The sequence below is a fragment of the Microtus oregoni genome, unplaced genomic scaffold (assembly GCF_018167655.1).
Source record: "Microtus oregoni isolate MIOR12 unplaced genomic scaffold, Mior012 000036F_ref0000092, whole genome shotgun sequence".
Lineage (NCBI taxonomy): Eukaryota > Metazoa > Chordata > Mammalia > Rodentia > Cricetidae > Microtus > Microtus oregoni.
In genome coordinates this window covers 14,455,280-14,476,912 of record NW_024543095.1, presented here as the reverse complement: position 1 = coordinate 14,476,912, position 21,633 = coordinate 14,455,280, and the positions used below count along the sequence as shown (strand labels likewise).

General features: G+C 45.0%; 1 protein-coding gene across 5 annotated transcripts in view; it reads right to left on the bottom strand.

Annotated features, from left to right (window-relative positions):
- Positions 1 to 21,633, bottom strand: part of Mta3 (metastasis associated 1 family member 3) — a 127,666-nt gene that overhangs the window by 14,409 nt on the left and 91,624 nt on the right. For 4 of the 5 annotated variants that reach the window (XM_041631061.1, XM_041631062.1, XM_041631064.1 and 1 more), the window contains exons 13-16: positions 19,369 to 19,517; positions 18,399 to 18,621; positions 11,378 to 11,464; positions 7,789 to 7,935 (exon numbers count right to left, since the gene is read on the bottom strand). In XM_041631061.1, the coding sequence (XP_041486995.1) occupies positions 7,789 to 7,935; positions 11,378 to 11,464; positions 18,399 to 18,621; positions 19,369 to 19,517 (606 nt within the window). Of the gene's footprint in view, positions 1 to 7,780; positions 7,936 to 11,377; positions 11,465 to 18,398; positions 18,622 to 19,368; positions 19,518 to 21,633 lie in introns of those variants that run through there. The other variant, XM_041631065.1, reaches the window with a different exon arrangement.

Sequence of the window (21,633 nt, the reverse complement as noted above, 5' to 3'; positions counted from 1 at the left end):
TGGGCAAATCACTTAACCTCTCTGAGCTGTTCAATTTTTTTCCACTACAAAAATGCAAATTTCACACTTACATCATAAGTGGGGCAGTGGTGATGCATGCCTTTAATTCCAGTACTCGGGAGGCAGAGCCAGGCAGATCTTGGTGAGTTCGAGCCCAGCCTGGTCTACAAGCAAGTTCCAGAGCAGCCAAGGCTACACAGTGAAACTCTAGTTCAGAAACTAAAACCAACCAAACAACTAATCAAAAAACCACTTTCATCATAAAGTGTGGGGATGGTGAAGTGACAAGAAGTGTGAACAATTTAATCATGAGAATAGTTCTGTAAGGCAAATGTGATCCTCACGTTACAGAGTCAGAGAAGGGACAGGTGACGAGAAGCCAAGCGAGTCACCCAAGGCCTCACGGGAGCCATTAGACACGTCTGAGTTCGAGTCCAGCTCCTGCAAACACTTGGCTGCTGTCTCCACTGCCCACAGCACAGATTCACCATCTCCCCTCCTGCCCTCTCTCAGGCTCCCAGAGAGACACAGAGAGCTTCCCTTAAAGGGCCCACCCCTGAGTACTTGGCATTCCCTGAGCAGGCCCCGTGTGGCAGGTTCTCGGTCTGCCAGCAACGCCAATGACATGAGAGCACCACTGCGTGCAACAGAAAATGGGTGTGACGGTACAGGGCACAGCACAGACCACACCAACCTGCTCACTGGACTGAGGCTTCTGATGTGGGAGTCCATCTTTACTGGTAGGGTTAGTCCCACAGGGTGGGGACAGGCTGTGTGTGGCCCCTCAGGGCTGGCTTAACTGAGCGCCTGCATGCTTGTCCTCTGCCCCAAGTCTACACTGGGGACAGGTAAAAGAGAGCGACTCTCAGGAAAGCAGTAAGAAACTGTTTGTTTTGCAGGATGGGATGGCCTAGGATGTAGCTTAGCTGCTAGACTGCTTCCCTAGCATGCACAAAGCCTTGGGTCAGGTCCCCAGTGCTGGACACACTCCCACACTCAGGAGGTGGAGGCAGGATGACCACACGTTCAAGGGAGTCCGTGGCTACTTATGGAGTTTGAGGGAAGCCTGGGATATGTGAACTCTTGTCTAAAGGAAAAATTATTTTTTAAAAAGTGCCTGGGAAAATTCTTTTTTTCTTGCAAATATTGAGAGTTTCCACCATCAGGAACTGGAAATACACCTTTGCTTGCCGTCTGCCACTGAGGTGAACAATGTTACCATGTTCTGCTACCACAATGTTCCAACTGCACCACAAGCCTAGAACGACAGAACCAAGGGACGCGGACTCTGAAGCCCATGGAATCATAAGCTAAACAACTTTTTTCTGCCTAAAAGAAAAGAATGAGATGGAAAGACAAGGGTGGAAGAAGAGAGGGGGAGGAAGCTGGGAGGAGGAAACATCCAGTAGAAGCAGGTTGTTTCCAGTCAAATTAGTTCCATCTATCAACACCCTCGACAGTGTGCTCTGCTAATTAAGTAGTTGTGCTAACTGATTTCATTATTGCAGCACACAGGCCAAGTCTTTCCCACGAGTCTGTAACCACTCTGAATGCTAACTACACCCAGAGAACTCAACACTCACCACATACTTTCCAGCGCCGAGTTAGTCAGGACCCGTGTCCTGAGAGAGTAAGAAACGGGGTTGTTGTTTCCAGTGTAGGGTCCACTGGGCCTTTATTTCTGTAACAGTCTGGTCTCTTGGTTCCACTCCCACATCCCAGGCTTCCTGACACTTGAGACCAGGTCTCTAAAAAAATTTCTTTTGCCACCGGTTCCCTCTTCTCCCAGAAGGGGATGCTAGAGAGCCACAAGGCTCCTTCCCGTTCAAATCAGCCACACCCAGTCAGGTTTAGGAGCAGTTCTAGTCCCAAACCTAGATCTACCATACATCCTGATAGAGGCCACCCCCTCACCCCCGGAGGCTCCTGCAGTGCTCCCTAAGCAGGGCTGTGGGGGTCTCTTGGGCTGTTTTTTCCTCTTTCTTCTCCTCCTCCTCTTTTTTTTCCCCCCAAGACAGGGTTTCTCTGGATAGGGGTGCACACCAATGCCTGGAATTATCTTAAGCTTCTAAATTGGGATAATTTCGCTTTCTTGAGCCCTCTCAACCCAAGAATATACACACCTGTTTCCTGTATCCCACCAAGATAGTCGATCTGTTCTGTGTTGGTCTATCGACTTCATAAGAAGTTAAATTAGCTGTTAAAATAGCTTATAGAGTTTCTGTATTTACCCAAATTGCTTTTAAAAAAAATTCTTAGGACTGGAGAGAAGGCTCAGCCATTAAAGAAAGGCTGAGCTCACAACCAAAAATATAAAGAAGTATTTAAGTTTTTAAGTATGTGTGTGTGTGAGAGGCTATGTGCACATGGCTGCAGTGACGGTGGGGGGCAGAGAGGAAGCTGGAGGTAGAGGCTGTTGCGAGCCCCCTGGCATGGGTGCTGTACCTTCTGCAAGAGGCGTATGTGCTAACCACTGAGCTGTCTCTCCAGCCCCTTCTGCTTTAAGATAGAGTCTGCTATGTAACCCAGGCAGGTCTAGAGCTGAAGATCCCTCCCACCTCTTCGTCCTGAGTGCTGGGTGCTGGGAGTGCACCAGCTCACACCCTGCTTGCTCTAGCCATCACTAGAGCTGACTCTGAGAGTAGCTGTACTTAAACTGGAGTCCATCTGTGTCGTCCGCCACATCTGGTAACTGGGGAAATTACAATCTGCTTGCCTAGGTCCATTTTCCTTTGTATAATTTATATTGCACACCCAAGTGCCTGGCCCTGGGCTAAGCACATAGCTACAATGGTATGCAAAACAAATTTCCTGGCAAATCCCCACTCCCAAAATCTTCTTGTGTTAACTGGATGAGAAGATATGGGTTACTTTAGCCCGCCACAAAGGCACATTGTCAAAGGCCTCCTTTCCAAGCTGTGACAGCAGATCAAAGAGTTTTGAAGGAAGAAGAGTTTCAATAACCGAGTGTCTTTGGAGAATGAGGCAGATGTCTTTCCCCAGCAAGGTGCTGGCCCTGTCAGTATGGCATCGAGAACTCACCGTGTTATGCCCATGTGTCCTCTCCAGAGCACAGAAGCAGTGGCCCTGCAATGGCATTCATTCAGAGAGAAATGGAACAAAGCACTGCAGAGAGGGACTCCCACGACAGTGAGCATCAGGGGCTGAAAAGACTACCACAGCCGCCATTCGGGGCTGGACCTGGCTCTCGAATGGCCTCAGAGAGGAGCGAAGGAAGACTTCCTAAAGTGGGTATTCCAACATCGGTGACTGTAAGGACAGGCAAAGGGTTGGGACTGCACCTCCCTGGCAGAGTGTTTGCCTGCTGCTGTGGTCTGAATGTGAACTGTCCCCCACAGGTTCATGGGAACACTCGGTTCCCAAGTAGTGGCCCTGGAGGAAGTAGGTCAATGGGGGTGGACCTTGAGATTTTACAACATGGCCCCATTTTAGGTCACTGTTTCCTGGCTGCTGGTGCAATGTGACCAGTCGCCACCCATTCTTGCTACCACGCCTTCTTTATCACGACAGACTATGTTGGGTGTGGTAGTACACACCTTTAATCCCAACACTTGGGAGGCAGAGGGAGATTGACCTCTGTGACTTCAAGGTGTGGTAGCACACGCCTTTAATCCCAGTGCCTAGAAGGCAGAGACAAACAGATCTCTGTGAGTTCGAGGTGTAGTAGCGTACACCTTTAATCCCAATGCCTGTGAGACAGAGGCAGGTGGATCTCTGAGAGTTCAAGGACAGCCTGATCTACAAAGTTATTCCAGGCCAAAGATACAGAGAACCTGTCTCAAAAAGCAAAAAAATAAAAGTAAAAATAAACAAAATAGAGGTTAAAATAAAGCGCACAAAGATGGAAAATACACAGAGAATTTTGATACTGTATGCTATTATGCTCTCTTTGAATTATTTGAATGCTGAGGAAAGAGCAACAGCTGCTAAAAGATATTTATTTATAAATGCTGCTGAACTAATCCAACATAGATATTTTGAAAATGCCTTGACTTTGAAATTTGGATCTAAGGACATAATGCTTTGGAAAGGAGTTTCTTATTTTGTTTTCACAGAGGATGAGACCCTGTTCATTTCTTCTATTCCGATATGGTATGATGGACCACGCCCTCCTGAAGGGTTGCTGTGAACATCTTCAGAAAATTGCTTCGCTCAACTGCCAACTGAGATGAAACTAACACACAGGTTATACCATGAAAGACCTAATTAACGACGCCCCCATTCATCAGGAAGCAGTTTGGAGAGAAAAAACTGTGCCCATGTTCCCAAATATGTTCTTTAACATTTAAAGGGGGATATGATATAGATATGAATAATTTGTATTAGTATAGATTTTGCTTTATTGATAGAGATTTAAGGTCAATTTTGTTATATGTATATGCATATTTCTGCTATTGATTAAGATATTGTGATTGTGTAGTTCATTAAAAAATGTAATGTATAATTAAGAAATATAGATTAATGGATAATCATCAGTAATAGTCAAGCTTGTAGTCATGTTAGTTAGATTTTCTAGATATATAGAGATACATTTCAGTTAGATAGACATTCTTCATATCTTTCAAAGACTGCAGAATATGGCATTTAATGTTTTAATAACTTAGGACTTTTCATGACAATGAGACACTCTGCTCCTGGCAGCACCAATCTACTTCAAGAAGAAGATGGGCATCGAAGAGGATCCTTATAAAGTTTGATAGCCATTTGGGCAAGAAACTGCTCTTGCCCGGACTATTGCATAAACTGGACACAGAGAACCCACAGAGAGAGGACTACTGAACTTGCCTAAAGGTGAGATGATCTTTTGGGGTTCCTGATTCATGAAAGAGTCTGTGAGATTTTCTGCAGGACACAACAGATAGTGACTGAACTGACTTTGAAATGTCCTGCTTCATGGAAATGTCTCTAGATATTATGGGCCTGTAGGCCGAAGATGGATGCCCCAACGGTACAAAGAAACTTTGGGTGACTGTCCAGGCAGCGAGATGTCTCTGTCATTTCTAGAGTTTGTGAGTTGCTTACTTCTTATTCACTTAGGTAATATTATATTCTTCTGGAGTCTCTGATGGTGTTGAAGAATAGATAGATAGTTATAGTTGTTTTCCTTAGTTATGATAAAGATAAAATAGATGTAAATATTGTAATTTTTACTTGATAACTGTTTTGTTATATGTAATTTGCTATGTTAAAGTTAAAGCCTTCCTTTTTGTTTAAACAGAAAAAGGGGAAGTGATGTGGGAGTGTCATATATCAATCTGCTGATTTCATTTGTTAAGCAATAAAGAAACTGCTTGGCCCTCATAGGTTAAAACATAGGTGGGAGGAGTAAACAGAACAGAATGCTGGGAGGAAGAGGAAGTGAGCTCAGACTCGACAGCTCTGCTCTCTGGAGCAGAGACGCCATGCTCCTCTCTCCTGGGCAGATGCACATGATGAAGCAAGCCGCCAGGTCAGACATGCTGAATCTTTCCCGGTAAGACCGGTGCACACAGATTATTAGAGATGGGTTGATCGGGATATCAGAATTAGCCAGTAAGGGCTAGAACTAAAGGGCCAAGCAGTGTTTAAATGAATACAATTTGTGTGTTGTTATTTCGGGGCATAAGCTAGCCAGGTGCTGGGGACGCAGCCCCGCTGCTCCTATTACAACAAGACTACATCTCCCAGAGCTGTGAACCAAAACAAAGCCTCCCTTCTTTAAGTTCCTTCTGTTAAAACAATGTGTGTGTGTTAGATGTATATGTTTATATTGGTATGTGCACATGTATATGTGTGTGTGATAGGTGCATATGTTCGTGTGGGTATGTGTACCACGTGTGTATGTGTGGTAGGTGTATATGTTCATGTGGGTATGGGTACCACATGTGTGTGGGCGTGGTAGGTGTATACGTTCGTGTAGGTATGTGCACGTTTGTGCACACATGTGTGGAGTCTTCCCTATTGCTGTCCACCTTGTTTTATTTTGAGACACGGTCTTTCACTGAACCTGAAGCTCACAGATTCAGCTAAACTGACTGGTCACTGAGCAATAGGGACCCTCTTGTCTCCACACACACATACACCTGCTCACCAGCCCTGCACTAGAGCTGCGGACACAAGGCATGAGGCCTGGCTTCAGCGCAGGTTCTCGTACCTGTGTGATGGGCACTGCACAGACTGAGCCGCCTCACCAGCCCTTCAGCTGCTTCTCGTTAGATCTTTTTGTCACCGCAGTGTGGAAGAAGACTAACACAAGTAGTTAGTGATATGGAGCCCTGGCTTTGACCCTTCGCACCACATAAAATGGGCATCATGGCACACACCTGTAATCCCAACACCTGGGAGGGAAAGTCAGTAGAGCAAAAGTTCAAGTTTGTCTTCAACTACATAAGTCTGAGACCAGCCGATCTCAAAAAAGAGGAAGAGGAGGAGAAATCACAACCTACTTTTTGTTTCTGAGGTAGGACTGTACAGTCACGAAGAGCAAAGGGTATGATCAGATGAAAAAGAATGAGTCAATATTCTATTTAAGCCTGAACCCAAAGTCCCTCGGCTGTGGGTAAGCTGGAACAAAATCCGATTTCTCCATTTTGACAGAGACTTTCCTTGGTCTTCTATTGTCTCCACATCAGGCACACAGGGGACAAGGAGCCAATGTTCTTACTACCATGACAGTGTTTGTGTAACCCAGACTCTTGACGGCCACATTTATAACACACTGTACCTTACATAAACAAACTGAACTCCTCACCTTCACTATTTCAGCCATTTTGGCACGATTATGGCCATCAAACGTCACTGTAAATGGGAGTCAGCCATGGGAAATTATTATTAGAAGGCCTATTCCATATCCTCGCTCTAGGGCCTTGTTATAAGTAATTTACTGTCACTGAAGAATGCAGAGTCCATAAGGCATGGAAAGCCGGGGGAGAGATTTACTCATAAATAAATGCCAACGCTTAAACAATAATGACAGCTTCAAACTCCAGGACGACTGAAATGAACAATATACGCCGCCTGGCTGATTTATTATCGCGGTGGTTAGGGTCCAAATGGTGAGATAATTCAATTCCACCTGAGGAGTCGTTACATGGCCGAGCCTAAGAGAAGTGCTTTGGATAAGAGGCAATATTTCTCAGGTTTTCCATTTCAAACAAATTATTTCTGTATTTAGGGTATCACTCAGGCAATTCCTTTCATGATCTGTGGCACTCTTGGGCAATTAAAATAATGATAAAGTGAGATAACTCAGGGACAAACGCCAAATCCAACGTGATCACAGAATACCGAAGGAGCCTGGGAACAGGCTGACGGCTCGACACAGGGCAAAAGGATCCTTCCTAGGCCAGGAAACCTACACTGAGCCGTGAGCCTGCACAGCAGCAAGAAGACTCCTCAGCAGGAACAACTGCTAAGGACAGATGCCCCTCCAAACTGTGCTCCTTACAGACATGTGCACAAGGTGTCTCCCAGGGAAGTGGAGTTCACACTAAGCAATGTCTCACTGGCCCATGGCAGCTCCCCCTTACCAACTCAGACATTCACACCAGTCTTGGTGTGGAATCTATTTTGGGATTTTTATTTCTTTTGTGTGGGGAGGGGGAGCAGGAGCTCACCTAGCCCAGCCTAGCTAGCCTCAAACTCATTTGGTAGCTGGAAGTGGCCTTTAATGCATGGTTCTCCTGCCTCCATCTCTGGAGTGCTGGGGCTACAGGCCTTAGCTGAGGACACCCACAAGCAGGGAAGGGCAGAGTGGTCCTGGCCGGTCAGAGTCCCAGGTTTACGTACCATCCAGGCCATTGTGATGACTGTAGTTTCTTTTCCCCAGAATGCTCAGAGATGTGTGATTCGGAGTGGTGAGCATCCGCTTGGTGGTTGGCGTTTGCAGGCTCGGTGGAGATCGAATTACATTAGGTTTCTTTGCAGGATGGATCTCTGCAGGGGGGAGAAAGGCTGATCAGCTCAGAACATGGTATTGGAAATCTGTATGGACTCTAACGCCAGCTAATAGGCACACATCTTTCTTAATGAGCTGAGAGTCCTTCCTTAGGAGCCAGCCACGCACTTGCATAATGAGGTAGCTTCAAGTGTTGTTACCATGGCTCTGCTTATCAAGGGAACCGGCTCCTCCCCTGCCAGCTGGGGCGCTGAGCCTCACTTGGGTTGTGAAGACAAACAGAAAAGCCCACTTCTGAAGGTCACTTGCAAACATGAGATTTGCTAAGGGAATATAGCACCTGGCTCCTCAGCACATCGGAAATCTGAAGATCAACAGCAGGGGCAGCCTCGGAAAGCCCCAGCCTGCGCTCTGTCCACCAGGAGTGTGCAGGCCCATCTGGTGTGTGAGAGCGTTCTAGAAATGAGATTCCTCCTCTGGCTGTGCAGTCAGCAGGTCTGGGACCAGCCCTGAATACTCTTAAACCAGAACATTTCCATAAGGGATGAAATTTGAAACCGAAGGTCAAACACCATAGTTAAACCGCAGATGACACACTTAGACCCAGGCCATGTCAGTACACTGTAACGTGTGCAGGGTGCATTGTTCAGGGTCTTTCCTGTGTGCCGCATAGCCCACCACCACTGTTCTCTCCACAGACACGCAGAAACTGCAGTATCACGGGAAGTGATTTCAAGACCTCCGGCCATTGGTAGTTTGAATACCCCTGCTCCAAAGCGTCACCCGTTTGCTGATCCTCAGCGTTGTCACCTAGCACATCACCTACGCTCAAACCAGCCTGTCCTCTCACCTGTTCAATGTGAGGACCAAAATAGCCAGATTTACAGAAACTTAGGAAAAGTTACTCAGACTGTTAGAACAACTATACTACTTGGTCTGATCAAAATCTTACAATTGTCAAATTTTAGGTCTGGCTTGGCAGTACCATCTGAAACTAACACTGTCTTCCAACAGGGCACAGATGGCTTACCAGCCTTACTTCACCCTGAGGGAGACCATGAATTCCCTTAACCTTGGGTGCACTGCAGCCTTTGTCTCTCTAGTTCTTTCAACCTTGTGAGATGTGAGAATACTGTTCCTATTTTTTTCATCCATTCAAAACCTACACAATTTTCAAGGCTAAGATAAATTCCTACTGCTTCCAAGAAGGCAGACCTATCGCCAGAGATAACCACTCCCAGGGCGGTACAGCACTTGCCTGTCTCGTGTGAGGTCTGGGCTCAATTCCCCAAACCCCTCAACACACACACACACACACACACACACACACACACACACTCACACACACACACTCACACACACACACACACACTCACACACACACTCACACACATACACACTCACACATACACACACACACTCACACACACACGTCCTCCCTCCATGCGCCCAGTGCATTGAAGTCTCGAATTTATCACATCTAATGCTTTGTTTGATTGCTTTTACTGTGTGCTTTCCCCACTTAACTAAAAGTTTTGAGGGCAAGATTTTATTTATTTGGTGTCCCCCAAATTATATTCTACAGCATCTGGAATACAGCACAGACAGGGATGGGCCTCAGCTCAGTTGGTGAGGGTGGAACAGTTGGGACTTATCTGGTAGGGACAGGGGTAAGTTTGCCCACAGGAGAAAGGCACAGAAGGTGGTTTACTCTGCAGTGCCAGGTGGGAAGGGGCTCCCTGGGCTGGTCCCAGAAGAGACTATAATAGCATCCTTCAAGTACCATGACCCAGGCCGTGCTGATAACCATGTGATGTGTGGGGGGGGGGGCGGGGGGGGGGTGAGAAAACAAGCCTTGCTTTTCTTCAGGGTAACTTGTTTGGAGGCTGAACTTGAACTCCTAACCCTCCCTAGTGCTGGGACTAGACAGGTATTCCGTGGTTATTTTATTTAGGCAGGGTCTTGTGTAGGCCAGGCTGGCTTGTTACTCACTACGAAGCTAAAGCTTCCAACTCTTTAACCTTTGAGATCTAAAACAGGAGCCGAGTTGGCAGAGTAACATCAAAGATGGAGCTATGGGCTTCCCAGTCAGACAGCACATCCCAGTTCAAGGGCACCCTTTGATTTTTCAAAGATTAGATGCCTGAAGTCTGAATACTTCAAACACCTAAGACTTCCTGACGGCAAAATAAGGTTCAATGCACCTCGGAGTATTTCACCTTTAATGAGAAAAAGAAAAGAAATATTGGAATCTCAAAACCTGTGTTCTTCTTACTTCAGAAAGGAAGCTCATTATTTTCTACTCCATTTATCTTAAAACTTTAGGAAAATGTTATTGCTTAGTAATTCTTAACACTACTCTTAGCTATATTATATACTATATTTATTATATACTATATATATTTCAACATGTAAACAGAACCATAATCTTTGAAGATTTCCGAGTCCCAGGGCATGACAGATACTAGAAAACAACAGAAATGCTTCCATTCCAGCACAGTCAGGGCAGCAAAGCTGCAACGTTCATGTTTCTGAGGCACAGGGATACAAACCCAGAACACTGCATTCTCGGTACATGTTCACCAGTGGTCTACACACTTCGACTTTATGGGGTGTGGGTTGTTTCGTTACTGTGGTTTTTTGTGTGTTTGCCTTTTGTTTTTGAAGGAGGGCATTTGCTTTTGGGTTTTGTTTTGAGGCAGGATCTCATTATGTAGCCAAGGTAGACCTGCAACTCCTGGTCCTCTTGTCTCTACTTTAAGAGTGCTAGCTACAGCCATATGCTACCACTCTTGCTGGTTTTGGTTCCTGAGACAGCGTTTTGCTAGGTAGCCCAGGCGGCCTTGGGCTCATGGATCTTCCTGTCTCTGTTGAGTGCTGGGATTACAGGCATGAGTCATTGTGACTAACTGTTTTTTTTTTTTAAAGTAAACTGAAAATCAATTTAATTCAGTTTTTAAAACAATCCTCTATCTAAAGGGAAAGGTATATTAGAGATAGCATAGGGATCTAAATAAAAATTAAAATGTTTAGGATATTCATCCTGTATTATTGAATAATTTTGAAATGCCCCTCCCTTATTTGTTAGTTTCCTTGTTTTTGTTCTTGTTTCCAGACAGGCTTATGCTAGGTGCCAAGCTGCTCTTGAATTTACAGCAGTCTTCTGCCCCAATCTCCCAAGTGCCGGGATTATAGGCAGAAGCCAGCATATGTGACTTTTTCTCTTTTCTTAGACCGTGTCTTATCACAGTTAATACAAATTTCAGTTCAACAAACAACTAGAAGTAAATAAAGCATGTATACTTAACTCCATTCATTGATAATAAGTTTCTAGCCCAAAATGAAACTATACATATAAAGGCACCCGATTTTACCCACTCGAGGCCCTGCACGCAGCCAGCCCGGGTGCGCATTTGGAGCAGTGAGATGCCAAAACACGTAAAGACGTCTCGAGGTCTTCCTGTGTTAGAAAATACCCACCTAAATACCCAATGATACACGACAAAGGTTTCCTAGTGCTTTTGCTTTTCAGCGGGCTTCCAGAAAGTTCGGCATGTCTGTCTGCATCTGAGGAGAGAGAGAAACACGGGACAACAAGTGAGGTGGTTTCTTCCAGCTTTACCGCACGCCACAGAAATGAAAGGAGCAGGTGGAGACAAAAACAGAAGACCCGCCACATCCCCCCTACTTCCTCGGGCTTAGAGGAAACGGTTTGAGCTTTGGATCCCTGTACTGAACGAGGGGCAAACGGCGACACTCACATTAGCGTCATGTGAGCGTGGGTCTCTCACACCACGTGTGCTCACCTGAAAAGTGATAGGAACAGGCTCCCCTTTGAGCGGTGACATTTTTACACTATGGTAGAAAAATGGTCACAGCACACTCAAGGTGGGACCAATTCTAATGTGAGATTAATTTGGCTTGAGAAAAAAAAAAACACAAAATGACAAACAACAGCTGGCAATGTAACACAGTCGCCACCCTGTGTTAGCTGGAGTGGGCCCTTCCCGGAGGCCTTGGCCTATCTGACAAAACTCAACTCCATTAGACGGCAGTCTGGCAGAGCCATTTGGTTCTCACTGTTCTGGTCTTCATTTCATACAATAATACTTGGGCTGAGGTCTTAAAGGTTCCTATGTGGATCTGACAGTCACACTGTGAGGGCGGACACTGGGCACTAAGTTTTCGTCCCCTCATAGCCTACCCTAAGATATTTCAGGAAAGGAAGTAAGGCACACAACACAAACACCATACTCTGAAAGAGCTGTCGTTAGGATAGAGTCAGCGAAACGCTACCAAGCCAAAGAGCTGAGGTCAAAATAGCTGAAGGGACTGAAGAAAACATGTACGGAATATTGAACAAACCAGCCGTTCACAAAGCACATCAGTGGCTTTAACTGATACAGATCTATTATGTTTATGCTTGGCCCCATCTCCAAATGTATGGCAAACATGTCCTCCGGGTTTGCTGATCCTGCTGGGATCGCTCCCAGGCACACATACAGAAGCTGCCTTTGACATCCAGAGGTCTTCTCTGCATTTACTGTCAACACACATGACTCAGTTCGGAACCTCAAATAACTTAAAGATTGACTTTGTCATGAGCAGTAGCCCTTTCTCGTCAAGGAAATGTTTTTAAAAGCTATTAAACAGATGGCGGAAATAGCATTTTAAAAACCATGAAAATAGACAAAGCACAAGCTGCAGGTAGCTTGGAAACACCAGGAGTTTGAGTCAGCGCCCAAGCCCTGTTTACCTATTACATAACCACTGGCAACTATAAATGATCCCGTAGTACCCTCGTCACTTAGTTGATCACCTTTGGGAGAGTTACTAAATTGTGAAGTTTTTCACCTGTCACTGAATAATAATGACGATAAAGGCAGAATTGAGCACATTTTTTAACAAGCGTATTTAGAAATACAGTCTAAACAAAGATCAGAAGCAGTCCAAACCCTGCACAGATCAAACAATAGTCAAACCACTAAACATTTACACCAAAGTTCCCTCTTCTTATGACAACTTTACCTAAAATTCTAGTCATGTTTGGGAAAGAGGTAAGAGGAAATGTGTTTTGTTTTCTTCTCCATTAATTCAAGTAGCTTGAGAGAATCAGCTTGGTAGATTCATCAGCATTTTGGACAAAGGCACTCTTCATTGTCCTAGGGACAAGATGAACTTTACCCTTCAGTCTGCACCGCCACCAGGGAAACTGCCCCCGTGGCTACAGCTGGCAACACCAGGACACTACTATCACTTTGACAAGAGCCAGCAAATGCTTCAAAGACAGTCATCAGCACTGGACCCATGGGGTTCACTTTGAACCACAGCAAGTTGCCTCTAGTTTCTCACACTGCTAAGCACCAATTATGTGGTTTTCCCAGGGAAAATTTACAAGTTTCCTCCGGAGATCAAAGCTCTCTATCAGGATCCATATTTCACTAATAAGTCTATTTTAAAGGAAGTTATTGGTGTTGACAGTTATCCGTCAATTATAAAGAAATTTAGGATAAAACAAGCTAAGATGGCCCTAGCCTTCCTCTAACATAGGGAAAATGGTAGCCATTCGGTAGGAAAAACCCATTCTGGAATGTTCACAAACCGATTATCTGATCCACATTGCTGCAATCCTGGTCTACCGCCAGGTTACTCCACACTTTGTGCCACTTTGTCTGTCTTGATCCCCGAGTTACTCATCATCCCTAGCTCAACAGAGACAGGGCATCACAAGAGTGCGGATAAGAGAAGCAGCTAGGGCTGTCCACAAGCCAGAGGGAACCAAAGCTGCCCGGAATGGAAGGCAGAATCTCACTGGTCACTGACGGGGCACTCGGCTCATCTCTTTGGCTTCCTACAGCTGGGCCTGCATTTCTTTGAGGTAAGCATGTAAGAACAGTCATACGTTAATGCCAGTTTATGACCCTTTCTCTATTGTTTCGGAAGTACTGGGGGTGGAGTGAGATTATAAAATAAAAAGACTGCAAAATAGATGAATTAAGACTCACAAACAAGGGCTGGGAAGATGGCTCAGTGGGTAAAAGTGCTTGGGCCACAAGTAGGACAACCTGAAATTTGGAGTCTGGAATTCAAGCATGCCCCCAGGAGAAGATGGGAGATAAAGGCAGGGGAGTGTCGGGAGAGCAAAGGAAGCTAGCCCGGCTTACGAAATGCTGTCTCAAATGAGACAGGCAAGGGCTGACAGCTGAAGGTTGTCCTATGACCTCCACAGGTATGTTCTGGCACCTGGCACATGTGCGCCCACACCTCTCTCTCTCTCTCTCTCTCTCTCTCTCTCTCTCTCTCACACACACACACACACACACACACACAATGTTTGGAAAATACAACACAGACAAAGGTCAAAGACAAAATGGGAGGAAGCTATCTGTAACACAGATCTAGAAGTAACCTTGCTAAGATAAGTTTCCATGGATCAGGAAGATGTCTAACATAGCATAGAAAAGGGCAAAAACAGTTGACAGGAAATACACACTGCCTTCCAATCCTTGCAGTGATTTTCTATGTCACTAGCAATGCAGAACAGAAGCAAGTAACCAAGCCTCATCCATCACCTGGCTAAGGGCGTCAAAGATGGGTAACATCTCTGCCATGATTCTTGAGAGTTGGGCATTCATCCACTCAAGACAGCGGTTGAGAGTATAAAACTGGGTTTTAGGAAGGCAACTGGATAATAGATATTAAAATTCAACACTCATGATGACAATGGCTGCTTCTGAAGAACATATATCAAGACAGAAAAAGGTTATGTGATTTAGAACCAATGCATAACTTAAAAAACAATTTTTTAAGGGTCAGAGAACACAGCAGTTATAAGTACTTGTCGCTCTTGCAGAACCCACACTGTTGCTGGAAACCATCCATATCTCTGGGTCCTAGGGAGCTGACCCCCTTTTGATTTCCATGTGCTGGACATAGATGCGGTACACATGCAAACACGCAGGCCAACTACTCATACACATAAAATAAGTAAATTTAAAATTTAAATAACCATTCAAGAAAAAATTCTGACTGAAGGTAAATACTATGAAAAATGGCAAGAGAAGCAGGCCTAGATGGTTCTCTCCTGTCACTTTAGAGCTTGTAGTTTCAGGAAGGTTTGTGTAATTGCAACAGTAACTTTGGTTCTTGTTGAAACATCTGGCAAAACAACAACCAAACCTCCCCATGCGACAAATATCTCAAGAAATGGGGTCACATCTTTAAAGAAACAAACAAACAAACAAATCTCTTCAAGAGACACTAAGTAACTTCATGATGGGGTCACCACTGCTGGGTGAACTAGGGGCTTAGTCAACTCTGCAAGAGAGCGAGGGGCAGGCAAGTCATCGGACCTGCTCCGCTAGGGAGCTTAACCCTGCTGCCGATGCCCCTTAAGTCAGCTTCAGTGTGAGGATTCTGGATGACAGGTATCGATCCTTCTGTGCCCAGGCTTGTAAACAGTTTTGGTACATACATATCACATAGGTATTCTGTATGCTTGTGTTTTTGTTTTGAGGTAGGATCTGGCATTGAACTCACTATGCCTCAAAGGAGTAGCAATCCTCCTGCCTCTGCCTCCTGAGTGTTGAGATCACAGGCACCTCTGGGAGGTTTATGTATTTAATAGGAAATACAGTTCCATAATATATGAGCAATGAGATAAATCTCACCCTGTTTTCCCTAGCCTCTCACTTCCCCTCCCAGTTACTACTAGTTCTTGCAAAATCCCCCGTTTGCAGTATTGCAAGCCTTAGTGCATGTCCCTTGATGAAAATAAAAGGCTAATGAATGCTCCCATAACCAATTAAAAATGCCCTCTTAAAATAGAGATTCCCTACTGAGACATGCTCTTCAGTGCTAGACTGCGCAACCCAGGACCTGCAAGTTCAGGGGCTTCCCTCTTCTGTATTCTAGTGGCCTGTATGCCTACAACACTGGCTACAGTTTCCAACACTGTATTCAGTACAACTTTACTCTTCAATACTTTAGAATTACAAGCTTCCACCTTATCTGAAAGTACATCGGAACTGTATCAGTAACACTTGTGATTTATAGAATGGTAATCAACACTGCCTTTGAGAAACCGAGGAAAGCTTATGGGAAAAACACAGACACACATACACATACACACACACACACACATATGCCCATATAAAACACAGACACACTCATACACACATATAGACACTCGCACACAGATATACACACATATTACACAAATGCCCATACAAAACACACACTTACACACAGACACACACACAATGCATATATGCATACACTTACACATACACACAGCACACACATCCTCATACAATACAGACACACACACACACATCACACACACACACACAATACACACAGATACCAGACACACAGACACACACACACTGAGGGCTATTCATTTCCAATGGATCAGAGAGACTAAGTTGCCTATGGACATTAGGTTACTCACAGTTAATCACACTTCAGAGCCGAGATAAAACATCTCCTGAAGAGATTACAGCAAAGCACAGACAGAAGTGAAAAATGATGTAAAATCAATTAGATGCTAGGAAAGCAAGCGTTGGGTAAGTACATTGGGAGCAACTGTGAAATTTTAAGTCGTAGGGTAAAATTGTTTAAAAGTGTGATTATGTATTTTGATGAAGATAAATATGAAGTAGAAAAAATATGAAAGGTTTTTAAAATTTCACCACAACAAGTGACTGTTCTTTCATTATTATTTCCCATGTACTTGAACAAACAGAATATAGACAATTTAACCCTAAACCTATTTCTAGCAGTGTGGACCTTCGACTAACACAGATGAGAATGTAGTGACACAGTTCATTAAGAACAATCGGACCAGAGGTGATGTGCAAGCAAGCTGAAGATGAGCAAAGAGCCAAGGTGAAGGCAGCTCTCCCTACAGGAACTGTGCTGAGGGCTTCTCTTCCATTCCCTAGAAACAAAGACGATGCTGGGCCCCAGCCAACTGGGATGAGAGAATTCCATTCATTTTCTGTCTCAAATGTTTAAATTACCTCCTTTAAGAAATTATATGGAAATAATAAGGGTTTTAAATCAGCTCAAGAGTTTGAGTGGATATATTTATTTTCCTGTTCCTTCAAGTGAGAGATAAAACAAAAACACAAAAACAATTCTCTGAACTCAAAAGCGCCAGGATGAAACCAAAGGCAAGCCTAAAATTTCAAATGCTCACGACCTAACACCGTGGATCCCCTCCACGTGGGGGACTAAACTCCCGCTCTTCTTACAGGCTTTTTACCTCTAAGCTTAAACACCTTTCAACTTTCTGCTGAAAAATTATTTTTAGAAATAAGAAATTCGTTTTCCGTCATCATTCCTTTTATGGGTATCTTCTTCAAACCAAAGTGGACATCTCATAATAATATGCTTCTACGCTTTTGGTTTTTTGAGACAAGATCTTATGTCACCTAGGCTGGTCTCAACTCCCTATGTTGCCAAGGAAGGACTTTCAGCTATGGACTTCTCCTGCCTTTTCCTCCCCAGGGTTACAGGCACACATGGGCCACCACACCCTGTTTCCCAATCAATTTCTTATTTAATAGAAAAAGCACCTGAGTTTCTTTAAGATTTTCTATCTGTGAAGCCCACAGCCATTTTTTAAGATCCTTTAGGGGGAATCTGTACGGCTCTACCAGCCTCGTATGCCTCCGCAGCTAATACAAATCGTGTGTAGGTTTTCGGGCATGTGGCCATGAGAGAAGCGCCCACAGGTCAAGCAGATAACCTTTGTTCTAACAACAGCAACAAAAGAGAAACACAAGCAAGACTGAATGTGTTGGAAACAGGAGCCTGAGTCAGAGATGCTATGAGATAATGCATGATTATGAAATGGAAACCAAACTAGACAAAGACTGTTCAGCCACAATGGTGCTAATTTGTAAAAACTAAGCACGTGTGTTCAGGAAGTTTTCTTAAGGAGGATTCTTAGATTTACTTGAAATTGATTATGCTGTCTAACAAATACGGGATTAGTTATGAAGCACTATTCTCTACAATCTGAATGAGGGCAGAAGAAGACTCCTGGGAGGGTAGGGGATTTGCCGAGACATACTAACTAGTATAAATTAGTAAATTTTATTCGAACCTAATGGATCCTAAGACAGGATTGTGCTGTCTCATTAGGGAGTTTTATCGTAAGACAGTCCTTTGGGTGTACACTGCCATACTACCAAACAGGCAGAAGTGCTTCGGTTAAGGTCCCTCTGGGCCATGTGTCGCAAAAGCCCACTGGGTAAGGTCACCTCCCCACCTTCTGATTAGTTCTACTCTGAAAATTTACAGGGATTTCAATGCTGTTTTTCAGGGTGGCATGATATAAATGGCAGCAGACAAGAACAATGTTTAAAAAAAAACAAAGGCTGTACACAAGAACTTATGTTTATTGCAAACAAACAAACAAAAAGAGAGCGAGGGAGAGAGAGGATGGTGAGAGGAGCGGAACGGTAAGGCTAAGAATTGAAAAGCGTCTTACATTCTGCCCTAATGGCAGCATAATTAATAGCAACAAACGGCCGTCTCGCTGCCTGCCGCAGCCGCAGGGTGTTTTTGCAGACCTGACGAGCAATTTTTGTGAAATATGTAGTATGAAGGAAGAAAGCTTGGCGGGTCTTCACTGCAGACTTGGGGCTCCCAGTGTTCCGGACCGGCATGCCCTGCATGGCCTGCCGGGACAGGTGGCTTCTCACACGTGGGTCCTGCAATTGCGGAAAACAATGGGGTTTACAGAGGAGAACTTGCCGGAGCACATGGCTACTTCCACCGTGTTCAACGTCCTAGGAAGCACTGTAACTCGGAAGCTGCCCCTCAAGGGAAATGCAGTGTGCATGTTCGGTAAGAACGTGGAGGGGGGTACAGCATGGCAAGATGGCACTCAATCCCAGTTCACATGCGCTATCGGTAGGAAGCTACCAGAATGGGGCTGTTTACTGTCCGGGGCCAGCATCGGCTCCACTGGGACTAGCTTCACTCCGGTAGACACTGGTGCTTGACAGCCTCGATCTATGAGGATTACCAAGATCACCCTTCAATTACTGTTGACCCAAGACCCGGCTCTTCATGTCCCTCCACAATAGCCGAGGGAAGAGAATGTTTAATGCCTGCTTGGTATTTGATGTAATAAGGTTTGCAACAGTATCTAAAGGTTATAAGCTGTTTTGAAACCAAGACGGCTTATAAGCCCCAACTCAGGCAAGCGCCTCCCATACACTTTATCCTTTTGCCTGAATAATCTCAAAAGACCAATATTTTGAATACCTGAAAAAACAGGACTTGTCTCTGCTTCCATGTTCACACCCAGCCCGAGTGTGTAATGCTGTGTTTAACTCTAAAGCCCAGCTTTGTTCATTTGTAAAGTGCCCTGTGTGGCATTCCCACTTCCAAGGACGAAGCCAGTAACCGGAAGACATGGCGTTTTTGCCCTTGCAAAGACCACACTCACGTACCTCTGCAGTAGGGCTGGGAGACTTCTGTTCTTCTGACTGGGTGGGCATTTTCAGACCTCCATACTTTTTCCAGTACAGCCAGCAGGTCGCACACAGTCTACACTGCATATTAGGCGGGCCCCAGGAGTACCACTGATGAGACTGTGTGGCTAGAGACAGAGGGAGAGGGCGATGAAATCCGTGCTCTCACACTCAACCCCAGAGACACCCTGAAGCCACAGCTAGCTTACACTGTTGACTTCTTCCCAAGGCTGTAGGCCAGGCATGGCGGTATAGCACACACATGACGGTACAGCACACACATGACGATACAGCACACACATGACGGTACAGCACACACATGACGATACAGCACACACATGACGGTACAGCACACACATGACGATACAGCACACACATGACGGCATAGCACACACATGACGGTACAGCACACACATGACGATACAGCACACACATGACGGCATAGCACACACATGACGGTACAGCACACACATGACGGTACAGCACACACATGACGGTACAGCACACACCTGACGATACAGCACACACATGACGGTACAGCACACACATGACGATATAGCACGCACATGACGGTATAGCACGCACACGATGGTATAGCACACATGATGATATAGCACACACATGACAGTATAGCACACACATGACGGTACAGCACACACATGACGATACAGCACACACATGACGGTACAGCACACACATGACGGTACAGCACACACATGACGGTACAGCACACACATGACGATACAGCACACACATGACGATACAGCACACACATGACGGCATAGCACACACATGACGGTACAGCACACACACGACGATACAGCACACACATGACGATACAGCACACACATGACGATATAGCACGCACATGACGGTATAGCACGCACACGATGGTATAGCACACATGATGATATAGCACACACATGACAGTATAGCACACACATGACGGTATAGCACACACGACGGTACAGCACACACATGATGGTATAGCACACATATGACGGTACAGCACACACATGACGATATAGCACGCACATGACGGTATAGCACACACATGACGATATAGCACGCACATGACGGTATAGCACGCACACGATGGTATAGCACACATGATGATATAGCACACACATGACAGTATAGCACACACATGACGGTATAGCACACACATGGCGGTACAGCACACACGACAGTATAGCACTCACATGACGACGGTATAGCACACATAATGATATAGCACACACATGACTGTATAGCACACACATGACGGTACAGCACACACATGATGGTATAGCACACACAACAGTACAGCACTCACATGACGACGGTATAGCACACATGATGATATAGCACACACATGACGGTACAGCACTCACGACAGTATAGCACACACATGATGATATAGCACACACATGACGGTATAGCACACACATGACGGCACAGCACACACAACAGTATAGCACTCACATGACGACGGTACAGCACACATGATGATATAGCACACACATGATGATATAGCACTCACATAATGATGGTATAGCACACATGATGATATAGCACACACATGACAGTACGTACACCACACACATGACGATGGTATAGCACACATGATGATATAGCACACACATGACAGTATAGCACACACATGATGATATAGCACACACATGACAGTACGTACAGCACACACATGCATTTTTCAGCACTCTGAATACACCAAACCGTTTGTTTCTGCCACACACCAGTGTTTGTCACATCTATTATGAGAAGCTATTGGATGACACATCTTGACTCATGCCTTAGGCTGCTGAGATTTTGGTTTGTTAATTAAAAGTGATTTCATTAGGTACACGTCTGGATATTATTGTTATTAAGTTCCTCAGCAGTGTTTAAATCCTGAACCGTATGGTTCAGAAGCTCTTGCAGGGATTAATAAGGTACTCAAGAGGGGACTCTCTGGTAAGTCAGGAGCCAAATAAAACCAGAAATCTGTCTGTTGTTCTTTACACAAGAAACAAAAATCTTTAGAATTTCTTTCTAAACACAGACTGTCCTGAAGACTCTAAATCCCTATCACGTGAGCATGTGCAGCAGACATGGCATCATGTTTAGTAAGGCCTGACCCCGCTGATTGACTGCTTGGCCGGTTAAGCTTCTTCAGCTTAACCCTGTCCCTCAACACTAAAAGGGAGAGCTAGGGACAGGTGGGGACAGCGGTGGTGACAGGTAGTTAAAACCACAGCAGAGACT